General features: G+C 39.3%; 1 protein-coding gene and 1 non-coding gene across 5 annotated transcripts in view; one reads left to right on the plus strand and one right to left on the minus strand.

The window, feature by feature from the left end:
• Nucleotides 1–2,837: 2,837 nt before the first annotated feature.
• On the minus strand, nt 2,838–2,910 carry TRNAA-AGC (transfer RNA alanine (anticodon AGC)). The gene has a single exon. It is a non-coding gene; the product is annotated as a tRNA-Ala (tRNA).
• Nucleotides 2,911–8,572: 5,662 nt separating this feature from the next.
• The window catches only part of HELB (DNA helicase B), a 30,109-nt gene continuing 23,808 nt past the window's right edge, over nt 8,573–14,873 (plus strand). For 2 of the 4 annotated variants that reach the window (XR_012510657.1, XM_045507011.2), the window contains exons 1-4: nt 8,574–9,055; nt 10,488–10,898; nt 11,790–11,959; nt 13,918–14,796. Coding sequence is in view for 3 of the 4 variants with exons in the window: in XM_045507011.2 (XP_045362967.1) it covers nt 8,869–9,055; nt 10,488–10,898; nt 11,790–11,959; nt 13,918–14,796 (1,647 nt within the window). In the remaining variant the exon portion in view is untranslated. Of the gene's footprint in view, nt 9,056–10,487; nt 10,899–11,789; nt 11,960–13,917; nt 14,797–14,873 lie in introns of all 4 variants that reach the window. The other 2 variants (XM_045507010.2, XM_010970505.3) reach the window with 2 other exon arrangements.

A 14,873-nucleotide genomic window follows, 5' to 3' on the forward strand; every position in this document is an offset into this window, starting at 1 on the left:
CATCCCCAGGAGACCCTCCAAATCTAGCAGGCAGATCTGGCTGAGGTTCCTATGAAATCACTGCCTCTGCCCTTGGACCTGGTGCACGTGAGTTTCCGTGTATGCTTCTCAAGTGAATGGAGTCTCCATTTCCCCCAGTACCGTGAGGCTCCCAGAGCCAAGCGCCCCTGGCCTTCAAAACCAGTTGTCCTGGGGTCTCCTCCCAATGCCAGGACCCGAGCTGCAGAGCCTGACGTGGGGCTTAGAGCTCTCACTCCTGTGGGAGGGCCTCTGTGACTTAACAAATCTTTAGCTTGTGGGTTGCCTCCCCAGGGGTATGGGGCCCAGTGATACCACAAGCACGCCCCTCCTACCATCCTGCTGTGGTTCCCTCTTGATGTTTCCAGTTGCAGAAGATCTTTTTTGCTAGGTTCCAGTCTTTTTTCAATGGTTGTTTAGCATTCAGTTGTGGTTTTGTTGTAGTCGTGAGGAGGGGCGATCTCGTGGTCCTACCACTCTGCCATCTTGACCGGAACTCCACCCATTTAGGTTGTTTCCATGTCTTGGCTTTTGTATATAGTGCTGCTGTGAACATTGGGGTGCATGTATCTTTTTGAATTAAAGTTCCCTTTGGACATATGCCAGGAGTGGGATTGCTGGATCATATTGTAAGTCTGTTTTTAGTTTTTTGAGGAATCTCTATACTGTTTTCCATAATGGCTTCATCATTGGTGACTTTGGACCAGAGGAATTTCAGGGGAAATGATGAGGGTAGAAGGCTGATTGAAGTGCGTTAACAAAGGCCAGGAGAATAGGGATATCATTAGGGTACACAGGACCTTTGTGCAAATCAGGAAAAGAAGCCTTCCTCAAGCTGGTCAGTTGGAAATGATGGTGCCTCTGGGTTGATCAGTGTTCCTTCCTCAAGGATGACGAAATCTTGTGCCAAGCTTCCCACTTGGCAGGCAAAGAAGGGACTAGATTTCAGCCTTTACCCAAGCCTCCTCTACCAAATGCCTTTGTGTAGAGCACAGCGTGAATTAAAGGCCAGATCAGTCCTGGAAGAGAGGAACAGGGGATAAATAAATATAGACAAGCTTCAGGAGAGCAGAGAAATGGCATGGTTGCTTGACTGGGGACAAGTGAGAACAAAGAAAGGATTTTTAAAGATGGCACATTTGTACACTGATGGGCATAATTCAATAGAGAGAGAGAGAGAGTGAGAAATGAATGATATAGGAGGGAGGTAATGTTCCTGAGTAGATGAGGTGTGATAGGATCTAAATCTACAATGGAGAAATTCATATTTGATAACATCAATAAGAAAGAACAGGGTGCAAAGTAAGACAGTAAAATATTGATAATATTAATAGTATGTTTGTACATATGAAGACAATGGACACAAAAGGAGAGGAAGTGGAGGTTGGAGGCTAACCATAAGGAAGCTGTGATGCATTAGGTGAAAAGGTGAAATATGGTGTTGGTATGACTCAGACTTGGTCAAGCAGGGCTCCTAACAAGGGCTCCAGGCATCAAGGAGGTCTCATTCTTTGAATTGACTTCCTCAGTTCTTTTTAGACCCTCTCTGGTACTTACCTACCAGGAGTCTGGATTCCTGGTTAGAGAATTTTGGAACTAGATGTCAGCTGTTTGTGCGTACGTCTTTTGGCTTCTTTAAATCCATGTTGGTACTGCACAATGCTATCATGGTGTTGGAGCTTTCAGAGCTCCTCTGAATCAGGCCCAGAGTGCAGTTTTCCAGTCCTGTATCTTCCAAATCTACATACCTTTATGAAATTATTGAAACTTTTGGCAAGGGCCATTATTGTTTCCATAGATCTCTCACTGTAGTCACCAAACGCAGCCATCCTGTGATCGAGATTGTGTTAGGAAGGGTAGGGTAGGTTCTGATGACTTAACTCCACCCTCTTAGCCGGTTAACACAACAAAATATTCTCATTTATTCAAATAAATAAAGTGACATGTTGCTATCATTTTGTTGGCCCAAGCAAGACAGATGGCCATGACTAACTTCAAATAGGTGGAGAAGTACAGCTCTACTGTGTGCCTAGAGAGAGATGGATGCACAGTCATTCTGCCTGCCTCACACATACATATCCGTTGACTGAATGAAATTGAACACATTTTTTTAATTATAATTTCTGCTCTGTGTGTAATCTTCGACCTCTTTGGTAAGCCTCCTATTTTATTCATTTCTTGTCTTAATTCTCCTGTTCCCCTTTCAATCCCAGTTTAACAAACAAAACAAAGTAGTTATTTAAACATTCACCAGGATAAATTAATTCTAAATGTTTTCCCATAACTGCTAAACCATCATTATCATGGCTACATCTTAATTGCATGCTTTACCTTATCACATTAATTAAGCGGGTCACTAAACCTTATTCCCTCCCCACTCTCCCAGTAAAATGCATAGGTTTTACTAATAACTTCACAGGGTGTTAGCTGCCTCGATACCATCTAGGCACACCAAAACAAATGTATTTCCAATAGAACCAGAAAACACATTCTATGTAACTTTGGGGGAAAAACTTCTACATGAGGAGCAATAGGAATGAGATACTGAAATTCTTTGGTTTGTGCTTCAAGTTAATTGATTTATTTAACCAGCACTGCCTAGATTTCAAGAAGACATAGGAATGAGAGCTTGGTTTATGTGAGAGGAAGAGCCATGTTTTCAAAAGAAAACAGTTGAGCTTCTATTGACAACCTTTACTGGCTTCTCACTGGGGCTCCCAACCCACCTCTCTCTAGAATCAACTCTTTATTTTTTTTTTTTTTTTAATTTTTTTTGGGGTAGGGAGGGGGAGGTAATTAGGTTTATTTATTTATTTTAATGGAGGTACTGGGGATTGAACCCAGGACCTCATGCATGCTAAGCATGTGCTCTACCACTGAGCTATACCCTCCTCTCTCTTCCTACCTTTGACTTCAGCTATTGGCCTCTGTCAATTCTGAAATCCCTCTTCTTTCCTGCCTTTTTGCCTGTGACATTGACTTTTTGGAAGATCCAGGTCAGTTGTCTTGCAAAATGTCTCATATGCCAGATCAAGTGTGTGCATATTATGGCCTGTTGCTGTACTTGGGGGAGAAGGAGCAGGAGAAGGGGGAGAGGAATTATGTGGCTTGAAAAGCCTGAAGTGTTTATTATCTGGCCCTTCACAGAAAGAGTTTTCTAACCTTTGTTCTAAATCTTTTTGTTTCCACATAGTAGTATTCAGTTTGTATCTCAGTTCCTTGGATTTTGGGAAAATTGAAAAATAGGTCTAGAACTGTGCTGTCCAATATGATAGTCACCAGTCACAAGTGCCTGTTTAGCACTTGAAGTATGGCTGGTTCAGACTGAGGTGTGCTAAGGATAAAGTATGCGTCAGATTTCAAAGATTTAGGGTTAAAAAGGAGTGTAAAATATTTCATTAATAATTTTTATATTGATTACCATGTTGAAATAGTAATATTTTGGATATATTAGATTAGATACAATGCATCATTAAACTTAATGTCACCCTTTTTTTTTTTATGTGGATACTAGAAACTTAGGTGCTTCACAGTGTATTTCTATTGGTCTAGACCCTTGATTAAAATCAGATTAAATATTTTTGGCAAGAAGACTTCATAGCTGATCTTATGTACATAATATGTATCACAGCATGAAACACACATCAGTTTGTCTGATTATGAATAACACTAATTTTGATGCATTAATTAGGGGGTGACTGACAAGTATCTCCACTGTAAAGGTACATTTTCCCCTTCACAATTTGTAGTTTCTTCCAAGATCAGACAAGATCGGGCGAGTTCAGGGTAATGTGGCCGTAGACAAAATTCGTAATTTCTTGCAGCCACAGGACTATTGGTTTCCCAATGACTTTTCACATAATAGTTTTAGTATCTTTTGGTGATACTTCCTTGAATTAGTTACTAAGTTGGAGATTGCAAAATGGTGTCTTATATTTTTAGAATTTCTTCTTAAATTTCTTTTATTTTTTATTTTTTTACCAAAACAACTTTTTTATTGAAGTATAGTGATTTACTGTGTTGTGTTAGTTTCAGGTGTACAACAAAGTGATTCATTTATATATATATATATATATTCTTTTTCAGTCTTTTCCACGATAGGTTATTACAAGATATTGAATATAGTTCTCTGTGCCATATAGTAGTTCCTTGCTTATGTATTTTATATATAGTAGTATGTATCTGTTAATCCCAAACTCCTACTTTATCCTTCCTCACTTTCCCTTTTGATAACTGTAAGATTGTTTTCTACGTCTGTGAGTATTTCTGGTTTGTAAACAGTTCATTTGTATCACTTTTTTTAGATTTCACATATAAGTGATATCATATGACATTTGTCTTTCTCTGACTTACTTCACCTAGTATTATAATGTCTAGGCCCATCTTTGTTGCTGCAAATGGCATTATTTCATTCTTTTTTTAATGGCTGAGTAAAATTCCATTGTGTGTGTGTGTGTGTGTGTGTGTGTGTGTGTGTGTGTGTGTGTATACACCACATCTTCTTTATCAGTTCACCTGTGATGGGCATTCCATGTCTTGGCCATTGTAAATAGTGCTGCTGTGAACACTGGGTTGCGTGTATGTTTTCCAATTAGAGTTTTAATCTTTTTCGGTATATGCCCAAAAGTGGGATTGCTGGATCATATGGTAACTATTTTTAGTTTTTTTAAGGAACCTCATACTGCTCTCCGTACCATTTTCTTATTTACTGTCAGTTAAATTTCTCAACTGATATTTTCTTAACTACATTTTTTTCTTCCTTTTCTTAAAAAATTTTTTTTAGTGATGGACACATCAATTTTCATTTACTCAGTGTATTACAATCAAGTGCAGTCATTATTCTTTTTGATACTCAAATCTCTCTAAATTTGTTTAGTGGGAAGGCCTTCCAGCTGGCTCCTGAACCCTTTTATCATAACCTCGTTAGTTTTTGAGTGCTTCCTTGCCTTCTGATACAGGAAGTCCCAGGTCCAGTGTACTTCCTGTCCCAGAGGTGGAATCCGCCATTTCTTAAGACTCCTCCATTTCTTATAATAAGAAATGGTATCCCTAAACCAAGATCAGGGTGGTAGATGTGATCAGAGTTACTGGGTGACATTGCTTTCAGGCTCTTTCAGTAGACAGAGCTAGAAAATACATTTTAAGAAATTATAAGCTGATATTGATATCTCTAATTCAAATTTAATATTGTTGGAGATTTTCTTCCTTTATTTTATGTTTGAATTTCTTTTCATGTACATTAAAAACCTCCACTTGATAAAACACAAAGACATCTACTTATGTTTTATCCTACAATACATATTGTTTCCAAGTTACAATATTACAACTAACATTAACTGAGTTGTGCCATAAAGTTTATTACTTTGTATACCGTCTGTCCTCAGAAGGGTATATAGTCAGAGTAACTTAGAATATTTATTCAGAGTATTCCAAAGTAACTTGAAGTAAGTATGTTCCCTGAGAGGTTGTGTTAAACATTTGATAGACAGGTTCATTTGTTCCTGTTTGTGTTCAGTTTTAGGTTTTGCTTTTTGTTTCTTTATCTATTTTTGAATATATGGAACATTCACCTGGTTCAGAAGTCAAAACCGTTATAAAGAATTACTCACAGATCTTGTTTCCATCCCGTCTTTTATCCTGCTTCCACTCTGTGTATAGGTAACTATTTTCATTAATTTCTGGTTTATGTGTCCTGTGTTTTTGTTTTTGTAAAAGCACATACACACACATGAATAAAACTATTTGCATTGTTTTATGTCTTGCTTTTTTCTTATTTAACATTATATCCTGGAAAGTCTCCCTATCAGTTCATAAAGGTATTCCTCATTCTTTCTTTTTTTAAATTGCTGGAGAATTCTCCATTGTGTGGATGTACCATAGTTTATTCAGTAAGTCTGTAACTGATGCACATTTCTGCTGTTTCCCATCCTTTGCTACTACAAAAGTTAACACAGTGAATGACCTTATGCCTAAGTTGTCTTGTGTTTGTGGAAATGTAGCTTCAGGGTAGATCCAGGAATCTTATTTTTAGAAACATCCCAGGTGATTCTGATGCACAGCCAGGTTTGAGTATTGTTGCTTACTGTGTATGGTAAAAATGGTATCCAGGAACCTGGAATTGTTAACGTTTAAAAAATGAGGAATCAACAAATACAGAAGCAAAATTCTCACCATCCTGAATCCTTCCCTACACTGCCTAGAATACAATTGAGTTATATGAACAGACACTTAATATCTGGAGTCTTAATGCCCAAATCATCCTGTTGGTAAAAAAGTTATCTTATGTTAGACACATAAGTGGCCCACATTTGGGCAACAGATAGCTTTCAGTTTGAATTCGCTGAGTCAGAAGTAGCCAAGGGGCACCCAGTCCTGGCATCTTATAGGCAGTGTTTTGCACAGGTTTGGAGATAAGATTAGGAGTCATTAGCATATGGCAATGTGATAGGCAAAAGGTGATTTGGAGCAGGATTACAGAGTGAGAAGCTGCTTGGGGTGGGACCCTAGGGAATGCCAGTCCTTAAGAGGCCTGTAGAGGAGCTTAAAGAAACTATAAACAGCTAGAGAGAAAGGAGAAAAACCTGGGAAGACAAGTCATAAAAGCCAGAAAGCAGAGTGTTACAGGAAGAAAATAGTTATCACTGTCAAATACTGTTGAGAAGTGAGGCAAGATAAAGGCAAAAAGGTTATCTACTGGATTTAACTAAGAGACCAGTGGTGAGACATTTGTCAGAGCAGATTCCATATTGTGGTGGAAACAGAAGCCACTTAGAGTGTTAAGGAAGGCACTCAACCTCATATAGATGATCCTTGGAAACAGCAGTGCAACAGAGTATTTCTTTTTCTTTTTTTTAAACATTTTTTATTGCTTTGTAATCATTTTACAATGTGTCAAATTCCAGTGTAGAGCACAATTTTTCAGTTATACATGAACATATATATATTCATTGTCACATTTTTTTCTCTGTGAGCTACCATGAGATCTTGTGTATATTTCTGTGCTTTACAGTATAATCTTGTTTATCTATTCTACAATTTTGAAATCCCTTGTCTATCCCTTCCCACCCTCTGCCCCCTTGGCAACTACAAGTTTGTATTCTATGTCTATGAGTCTATTTCTGTTTTGTATTTATGCTTTGTTTTTGTGTTTTAGATTCCACATCTGAGCAATCTCATGTGGTATTTTTCTTTCTCTTTCTGGCTTACTTCACTTAGAATGACATTCTCCTGGGACATCCCTGTTGCTGCAAATGGCATTATGTTGTCAGTTTTTATGGCTGAATAGTATTCCATTGTATAAATATACTACAGCTTCTTTATCCAGTCATCTGTTGATGGACATTTAGGCTGTTTCCATGTCTCGGCTATTGTAAATAGTGCTGCTATGAACATTGGGGTGCAGGTGTCACCCTGAAGTAGGGTTCCTTCTGGATATAAGCCCAGGAGTGGGATTCCTGGGTCATATGGTAAGTCTATTCCTAGTCTTTTGAGGAATCTCCCAGAGTATTTCTAAAAGCAATGAAAGTCAACATTTATTCCTAAAGGAAAAAATTAATTTTAGTATTTTCTCCTATAAGTTAAAAAAAAAAACTTTGGTGGTGGCTGTTTTTTCTATGTTAGACTCTAGAATAAGATGCTTTTGGATTTAGCAAACAGCCTATGCTTAGTTATTTTAGGTTTAGTATTGAGTAATTTCATAATAAATAGTGTGAAAGTAGTAATGTAGTAATATATTTTATGGTGTTCTTCAAAAAGTACCATGACTTTCAAACAGTTTCCCCATTCAAATATGAGAACCATGGTCCAGAATAACTTTGTAAACCACTGTCCTCTCTCCTACTGGCCTTCCCCCATTCGCGTCTATACCCTGGGCTGTAAGTAGACGTGCTTTTTTGCCCTGCTTGTGAGCAGGCAGCAGCCTGGCTTAAAGAAGTTTGTGAGTACACAGAACAAATGATGAAGAGGGCTTTGAATGTCATCTAATCCAGCGCTTTCCAAGCCTGGCTGCGCATCAAAATGGACAACTTGGGACATGCATCAGAAAGAATCCTGGGTCCCTGCCCTAGATCCCCCTACAGTGGGTATGGAATGGGGCCTAGAGAGCTGTACTTGGGATAAAGTGCCTTTGATCATATAAATTGAACTCCTGAAGAACAGAGAGGCCCAAAGCAGTCACGACTAGGTGGGTGTCCGGATTGGAGATTCGCGATTCTGTGCTTTGGGTGGTAGCCAAAGGGCATTTGGGTTGTCGTTTTGGAGGTGCCGGGGAGGGCTTGCTTTTCCCGGCACATTGGATGGGCCTTCCCCCGCGTTTCTTTCTACGCAGGAGACGCCTTGTGTTGGCGATTCTGCAGGTGCCACTTCTGCTGCCCAGTTACCTAGTTTACTCCAGGCACCTGGCGAAGCTTGGAGCAGGGCTGCGGGGCGGAGGCGGGAGGCAGTGTCCTTCTATGGCCCGCCCATCGTCCTCATCCTATCCCCGTCCTGGAGGCTTGGGGCGGGGCTTCGCCGCCGCCCCTCCTTTCCGTGCACGCCGGCTGCGGGGAGGGGAGGCGTTCCGGGAGGCATTCGGGAAGGCTGACGGTCTTTTTTTATTTAAAAACAAAACAAAACAAAACAAAAAAACGTTTTAAGTGCACAGCATTCTAGTTCAGCATCTGTGTACACAAGAGCGTGATCACCACCACAAGTCTAGTTCCCATCCATTCCCCTACAGTTAACCCTCTTCACCGATTTCGCCCACCCTTCTGGAAGCTGAAGGTCTTAGAGTCTTGGAGCTGATTGGCTGATCCTGACCGTCTACGCCTCCCGGGTTTTCCGGAATTCGGGTTGAACTCAGGAGACTTGAGTATGGCCTCTCTTAGTCAGCCCTTGCGCGAGCTACTGGGACCTCTGCTCCCACCCAAGGACGTGGTGGAGGCGGAAGATGATTATCTGCCGGAGGATATGGAGGAGGATGAAGACGTTGTGTTTGTGGACGCCGAGGAGCTCTGCAGTGGGGTCATAAAGGCTGGCAGCCTCCCCGGGCGGCTCCGCGGTGAGGAAGCACCCCCGCCCCGGGGTGGGGGGTGGGGTTGGAAATGTGTGGTTTCCTTTAAAGACCTCGTCCTAAGCAAGGCAGGCGCCTCGTCGCTGCAAACAGAGTTCCTCTGGGATGACCCAGAGGTTTGTTCCTGTTTAGAATAAAATAGTAACAACAATAGCAGTAATAGCAGCGACTTGAGCAGATACTGTATGTTAAACTTGTGCTCCACGTGTATCTCATTTAAAGTTCATAGCTTTTTGAGATAGTTTTATAGTCGAGGAAACAATCGATGTCCAACCAGTATTCACACCCAGAATCAGGGCTTTTAACTATTTTCTTGTCTTTCCCGGAGTCGAATATGTGATTATTTTTTGGTTACTTACACATTCACGCATGAGAAATACTTAAAGGCACTGTTGATTCATAAACTTTGTGATCCCTGTTTACCTTTTAAAGTTTCCTGTGCTATGAATTATACCTATTATGTGTACCTTGTGCCTGATATTTAAGAATGTTTGATTGTTCAAACCAGTGCTGTCCAGTAGAATTTTCTGTGACGGCCTTGTTCTGTATTTGCACTGCCCGCTACAATAGCTGCTAGCCATGTGCGGCTTTTGAAGACTGGAAATGTGGCTGGTGCATCTGAGGAGCCAAATTAAAAATTTTAATTTTAATTAATTTAAATTTAAATAGTCACATGTGAATAGCCAGCACAATTTTAAACAGAAAATTTTCAGGTGTTCGTGGAGGGTTTCATTATTTACCCTAAAAGTGTTAGTGACTGGTTACCATGTTCCAAGCAAGGTATGTGTTGCTGGGATACCCTGCAGAGATTAGATGCTGAAGTTGCTGTCTTAATGGAGCTTACGCTCTATGAATTAAACAGACATTCTGTAAGTAATTATACAAGTAACTATAATATTACTTAGTGCTGGAAGGAATAGTAAGTTGTGCTAAGAGAGGATATATTCATGAGATTCAGGGAAAGCTTTCCTGAGGAAGTGACAATTAAGCTGAGGTCTGTAGTAAATGGGGTAAACAGTAAGGAAAATATATTTAAGGCAGGCAGAACAGCTTACGCAAAGGCCCTGTGATCAGAGGGACCGTGGCACTTTTTGGAAACCCCATAAAGGTTCCCAGGTGGTTTCTATTGGCTGAGATCAGAGTAGCAGAGAGAGGGCTGCTTTCAGAAGAGGAACAGTAGACCCTAGGCATATACCATGCTCACCTCCTGGAATACAAAGACAAATGAAACACTGTCTTATTTGAGAGCGCTTACAGTGTAGTAGGAGACGACAGATCAACAGACAAGTGGAATATAGGCATCCTAATAAACATCTGTACGGGGTGCTGTCTGGGGATTTGAGAATGGTGGATTTGATAAAGCATTGGGAAAGAGGCTTTAAATTATCCTATATTAAACTTTTCTTTTTTTTTTTTTAAGTTTCAATTTTTGATGAAAACACTAAAGAGCCATGTAAAGTATTTGGACGTTTTCCGCTAACGGGTGCTTGGTGGCGAGTGAAGGTTCAGGTGACGCCTGTAGGATCAAGGAGCTATCAGGTTCAAGGATTTCCGTCTTACTTTTTACAGTCTGACATGTCACCGCCAAATCAAATACAGATCTGTTCCCTCTTTCTTAAAGACTGTAATGTACCCGCTGATAACAGAATTAAATTTTTAGCATGGGTAAATGATGGATCAAGCCATAAAGACCTCAAGTTTGAAAATCTTAGGGAAATATTAAGAACTTTCCAGAAGGAAATTGGAATGAACGGTCAAAAACAACCTACACAGAAAACACAGGAAGTGTCACCACCAGGTTACGCGATGCCCTTTCCTCTGGAAAACACACGTAAGTGATTTTTATCATCGAATTTTGGTGTGATTGAGATACTTAATGACTAGTGTGTTTAAGATATTACTACTGTAGTACCTTGTCCTCATTTTCCATTTTTAAATCAGTTTGATAAAATGTGTTGATACTGCCTTTGGAGGATGTCATTGACATCGCAGGTTCCTCACCTGTAACTTGAAGAGGTTGGGTGAGATGATCTGTGAACACCTTTCCATTCCTTTCCAGCTCTAAAAGTGTGATTCTAGCTCACTCTCTAACTTCTGCATCCATTGGATTACCTCAAGTCACTAAGAAAAAATTCAATTGCGGGTTATTCTGTTTGAGAAGGCAAGGAAGAAAGGCGTGAATACGAGTGATTCGTTTTGGAAAGATTTCAGTTCACAATAGTTTAAAATAACTTTTAATTATGATTTGTTATCTGGATGCTCACGTTCACATAAGTGGGATATTTCAATTTCTTAATTCTGTCAAATGAATTTGACAGTACTTCATTGACTTCAGTGACGAAAGAATCATGATTACAGTAAGAAAAGTGATAATACAGATTAATATGTAAATGACTTTTAATGTCTAGCTTTAAATTCTATCATTGAGTCAAATTTTATTCTGATTGTATTTCAAGCAAAAGAAAACAAAAGACTAAGAATTAGTTACCTAAGCATTTGAAGAACATAAATTTTTGGTGTTAAACATGATGAAAACCATCTTGGTACAAAAGCAGCTGTTATAATATGATCAATTTTCTTGTTGGTTAAAGTAAATTTATTACTTTCTATTACCCTCTTTGATTTGGATTACTTAAACTGTACTAAATGAGAAAGTCCATCAAATACTTATTCTGTGAGTTCATTTTTATGTCTTGATTTGTTCTTTTCTGATATCCTGTAGTGCCATTTATAACTGTAATGAGAGCTTTGCGGTTTCCAAAAATAGTGGAATTCCTTCCAGTTCTTCTGCCTCGACACTTTAAACGGCTCATAAGCTCAGATTCTGAAGAGGTGTTGGAGAAGATAGAAGAGATTTTAGGTACACAGCCATGGAAACTTGGATTTCGTAAAGTAAGACATTTGCTTAGCATTTAATAATCTTGTATAAGGCAGGAATTCTCAGTCGTGACAAATTTTTTGCATCTCTTTCCAAGGAAAAAAATTTGCATGGATTTCAATATTGATTAATTTATTTTCAGTGTTACAACTAAATATAAACTTCTTAGACCTATATGTCTTAGGAAATAAAGTTATAGAGGAAAACAGAATAACAAAATAAATGACATTCAAAAGATCAATAATTTAGTTATGTAATTTAGTTTAACATAACATTTTTTTTGTAACTAAATTGACATTTGCAACTTGAATGTAAATCCCATTGATGGCACAAGTTCTTGGTAGTTCGGCAAGTCCATTCTTCTCTGCAGCGAAATTCCTCACTTTCCTGTTTGAACTTTGGAAAACTTTCATTAGTCATGTGGTACATCATGATATCATTTACAGTTTCTTTGGCACTTCTGTGCTTATTATTAGAGACCAGGTGTAGTGAAGTGGCACTGAGAGGCTCCAGAGGTGTTGAAAACCAAATGTAGCACTTAAATCTTGGCAGTACCGGGTTGTAGGTGGTTTTCTAAATGAAAATACAATTTAAAAAATTCTGAGATAATTCCTGGATCACCAAGAATATGTATAGGTCCCACCCACCCCTGCCCCTGTTTAAGGAATACTGGAGTAATGAATTTGTTCCCTACATGAAAAGACTATGATTTCAGTGTGCTTAGAAAAAGAAGATACTGTTCAGTAGGAAAGAGAAGCAGAGCAGTGAGCATTCTGGGACTCAAGTGAGAAAAGGAGGCTTGAAGCCCCTGTTCAGCATGTGGGTCACCACCCAGAATAGACTTCTTTGCTTGTTTGCTAGGGCTGCTGTCACAAATCGCATCAACTGGGTGACTTAAACAACAGAAATTTATTTTCCCACACTTCTGGAGGCTCTAAATCCAAAGTCAGGTTGTTAACAGGGTTGATTTCTTCTCAGGCCTGGCTCCTTAGCTGGTAGATGGCTGATCTTCTTCCCATGTCTTTGCATGGCCTTCCCTTTGTGCTTGTCTGGGTCCTGATCTCTTCTAATAAGGACACTTGTCACATTGGATTAGGACCCACCCCAGCGACCTCATCTTAACTTAATGACCTCCTTAAAGACCCTGTGGTCTTTGAGGGTATGGTCACATTCTGGGGTACTGGAGGGGAGGTTAGGATTCCAACGTATGAATTTTCTGGTGACACATTTTAGCCCATAAAATATATGGAGGGATCCAGGGGTGATGTCTCTGTGGGAGAAGCAAAGAAAAAATGGAGCCAGTAGATGACCTGAGTGGATTATGGTGAAGGAAGTTCCATACCTTTACAGTAGAGTGTGGGCAGTCATTAACTTAACAACACACACGGGAGTTCAACACAAAGTTAATGTAATCACAGTATATCGTGTCACTCAGCTGTGAATCCTGTTAACACTGATTTAACCAAAATCAATTTTCAAAATGCACTGTAACTTTTTTCAAAGATGGGAGGAGGAAAACCGTGTGGGGAGGTGGTGGTATAAAAGGGCAAGAGCTTCCATGAAGAAAGACTTGCCGTAGTAAGGAGTTAATACTAAATATCTTAAAAAAAAATCAAGGAATAGTTAAAATAGTTCTTAGAAATATGGAGATAAATTCTCAAGAAGCATGAAAATGATAAGTTAGAGGATTCCTGTTTTTTTTGTGATAAGCCACATAGTGTTACTAGACTTTTAAAACTGTATATGTATTGCTTTGAGAAAATGTAATTTTAATTAGAAATTATATAGATCTCAAATCACAGTGCAGTTGATTAAAAAAATTAGTGATGTATTAGGTACCTAGTTTTTTCTCCAAATTTAGTTGAAACAGATGTCATCTGGGACTTAAAAAATTATTAACAAACACTGCAGTTCTAATTATAGTCAATGTGTATAATTTTTATAAAGCAACTTGAACTTTCTTTTCTTAAAGATAACCTACAGTGAACTGAAGATTTTGCGATGTGAGGCAAGTTGGACATCATTTTGTCAGTGCAAATCTCTTCTTCAGTTGATGACTGATTTGGAGAAGAATGCTTTAGTAATATATTCTCAGCTGAAGCAGTTCTGCAGAGAACATGGGCACACGTGTGTTGAGGAAGCTGACCTAACTTTACAGTTGTCAGACTGGATGTCTTTTCATGATGCTTGGCAGTCTCTGAAGTTCTTGAAGGATATTGGGGTGGTGACGTACGAGAAGGGCTGTGTCTTTCTCTATGACCTTTACTGGGCTGAAAGAGGCATTGCGTCTTCCATATGTGACCTGATGACAAGGCCACCGTGGCATTTAAATGTCGACGTCAAGAAGGTGCTTACATCTATTCACACCACAAGATCCGAGAATTCAGGAAGTGATGATACACTGAATGAGGGTAAATCTGATGAAACAGGATTAGAAGATTTGGTGGACATTCTGGACACTCAGGACATTGGTGACCTTATTTGGGATAATGGTGAAAAGGAAGTTGGTGCAGAAATAAGTGAAGGTCAACTGGATCTGGGTCAAGTGGCTGCTCTGGAGATGATTTGCACCAATGCTGTGACAGTCATAAGTGGGAAAGGTGGTTGTGGGAAGACCACAATTGTTAGCCAGCTTTTTAAGCATATAGAGCTGTTGGAAGAAACAGAAGTGAAAAAAGCTTGTGAAGATTTTGAACAAGACCAGGATGCACCAGAAGAATGGACTACCTTCACTGAGCAAAGTCCGCCTAAGGCGGACAAGGCTATAGAAGTTTTACTTACAGCACCTACAGGGAAAGCAGCTGGCTTACTGAGACAGAAGACTGGTTTTAACGCTTATACACTATGTCAGGTAAAACTTTTTACATTTCTTCTTTAGATAAAGCATTTGCCTTAAACACAAACTTTGAGTTTGTTTTTCATTTCTCC

The sequence above is a fragment of the Camelus bactrianus genome, chromosome 12 (genome assembly GCF_048773025.1).
Source record: "Camelus bactrianus isolate YW-2024 breed Bactrian camel chromosome 12, ASM4877302v1, whole genome shotgun sequence".
Lineage (NCBI taxonomy): Eukaryota > Metazoa > Chordata > Mammalia > Artiodactyla > Camelidae > Camelus > Camelus bactrianus.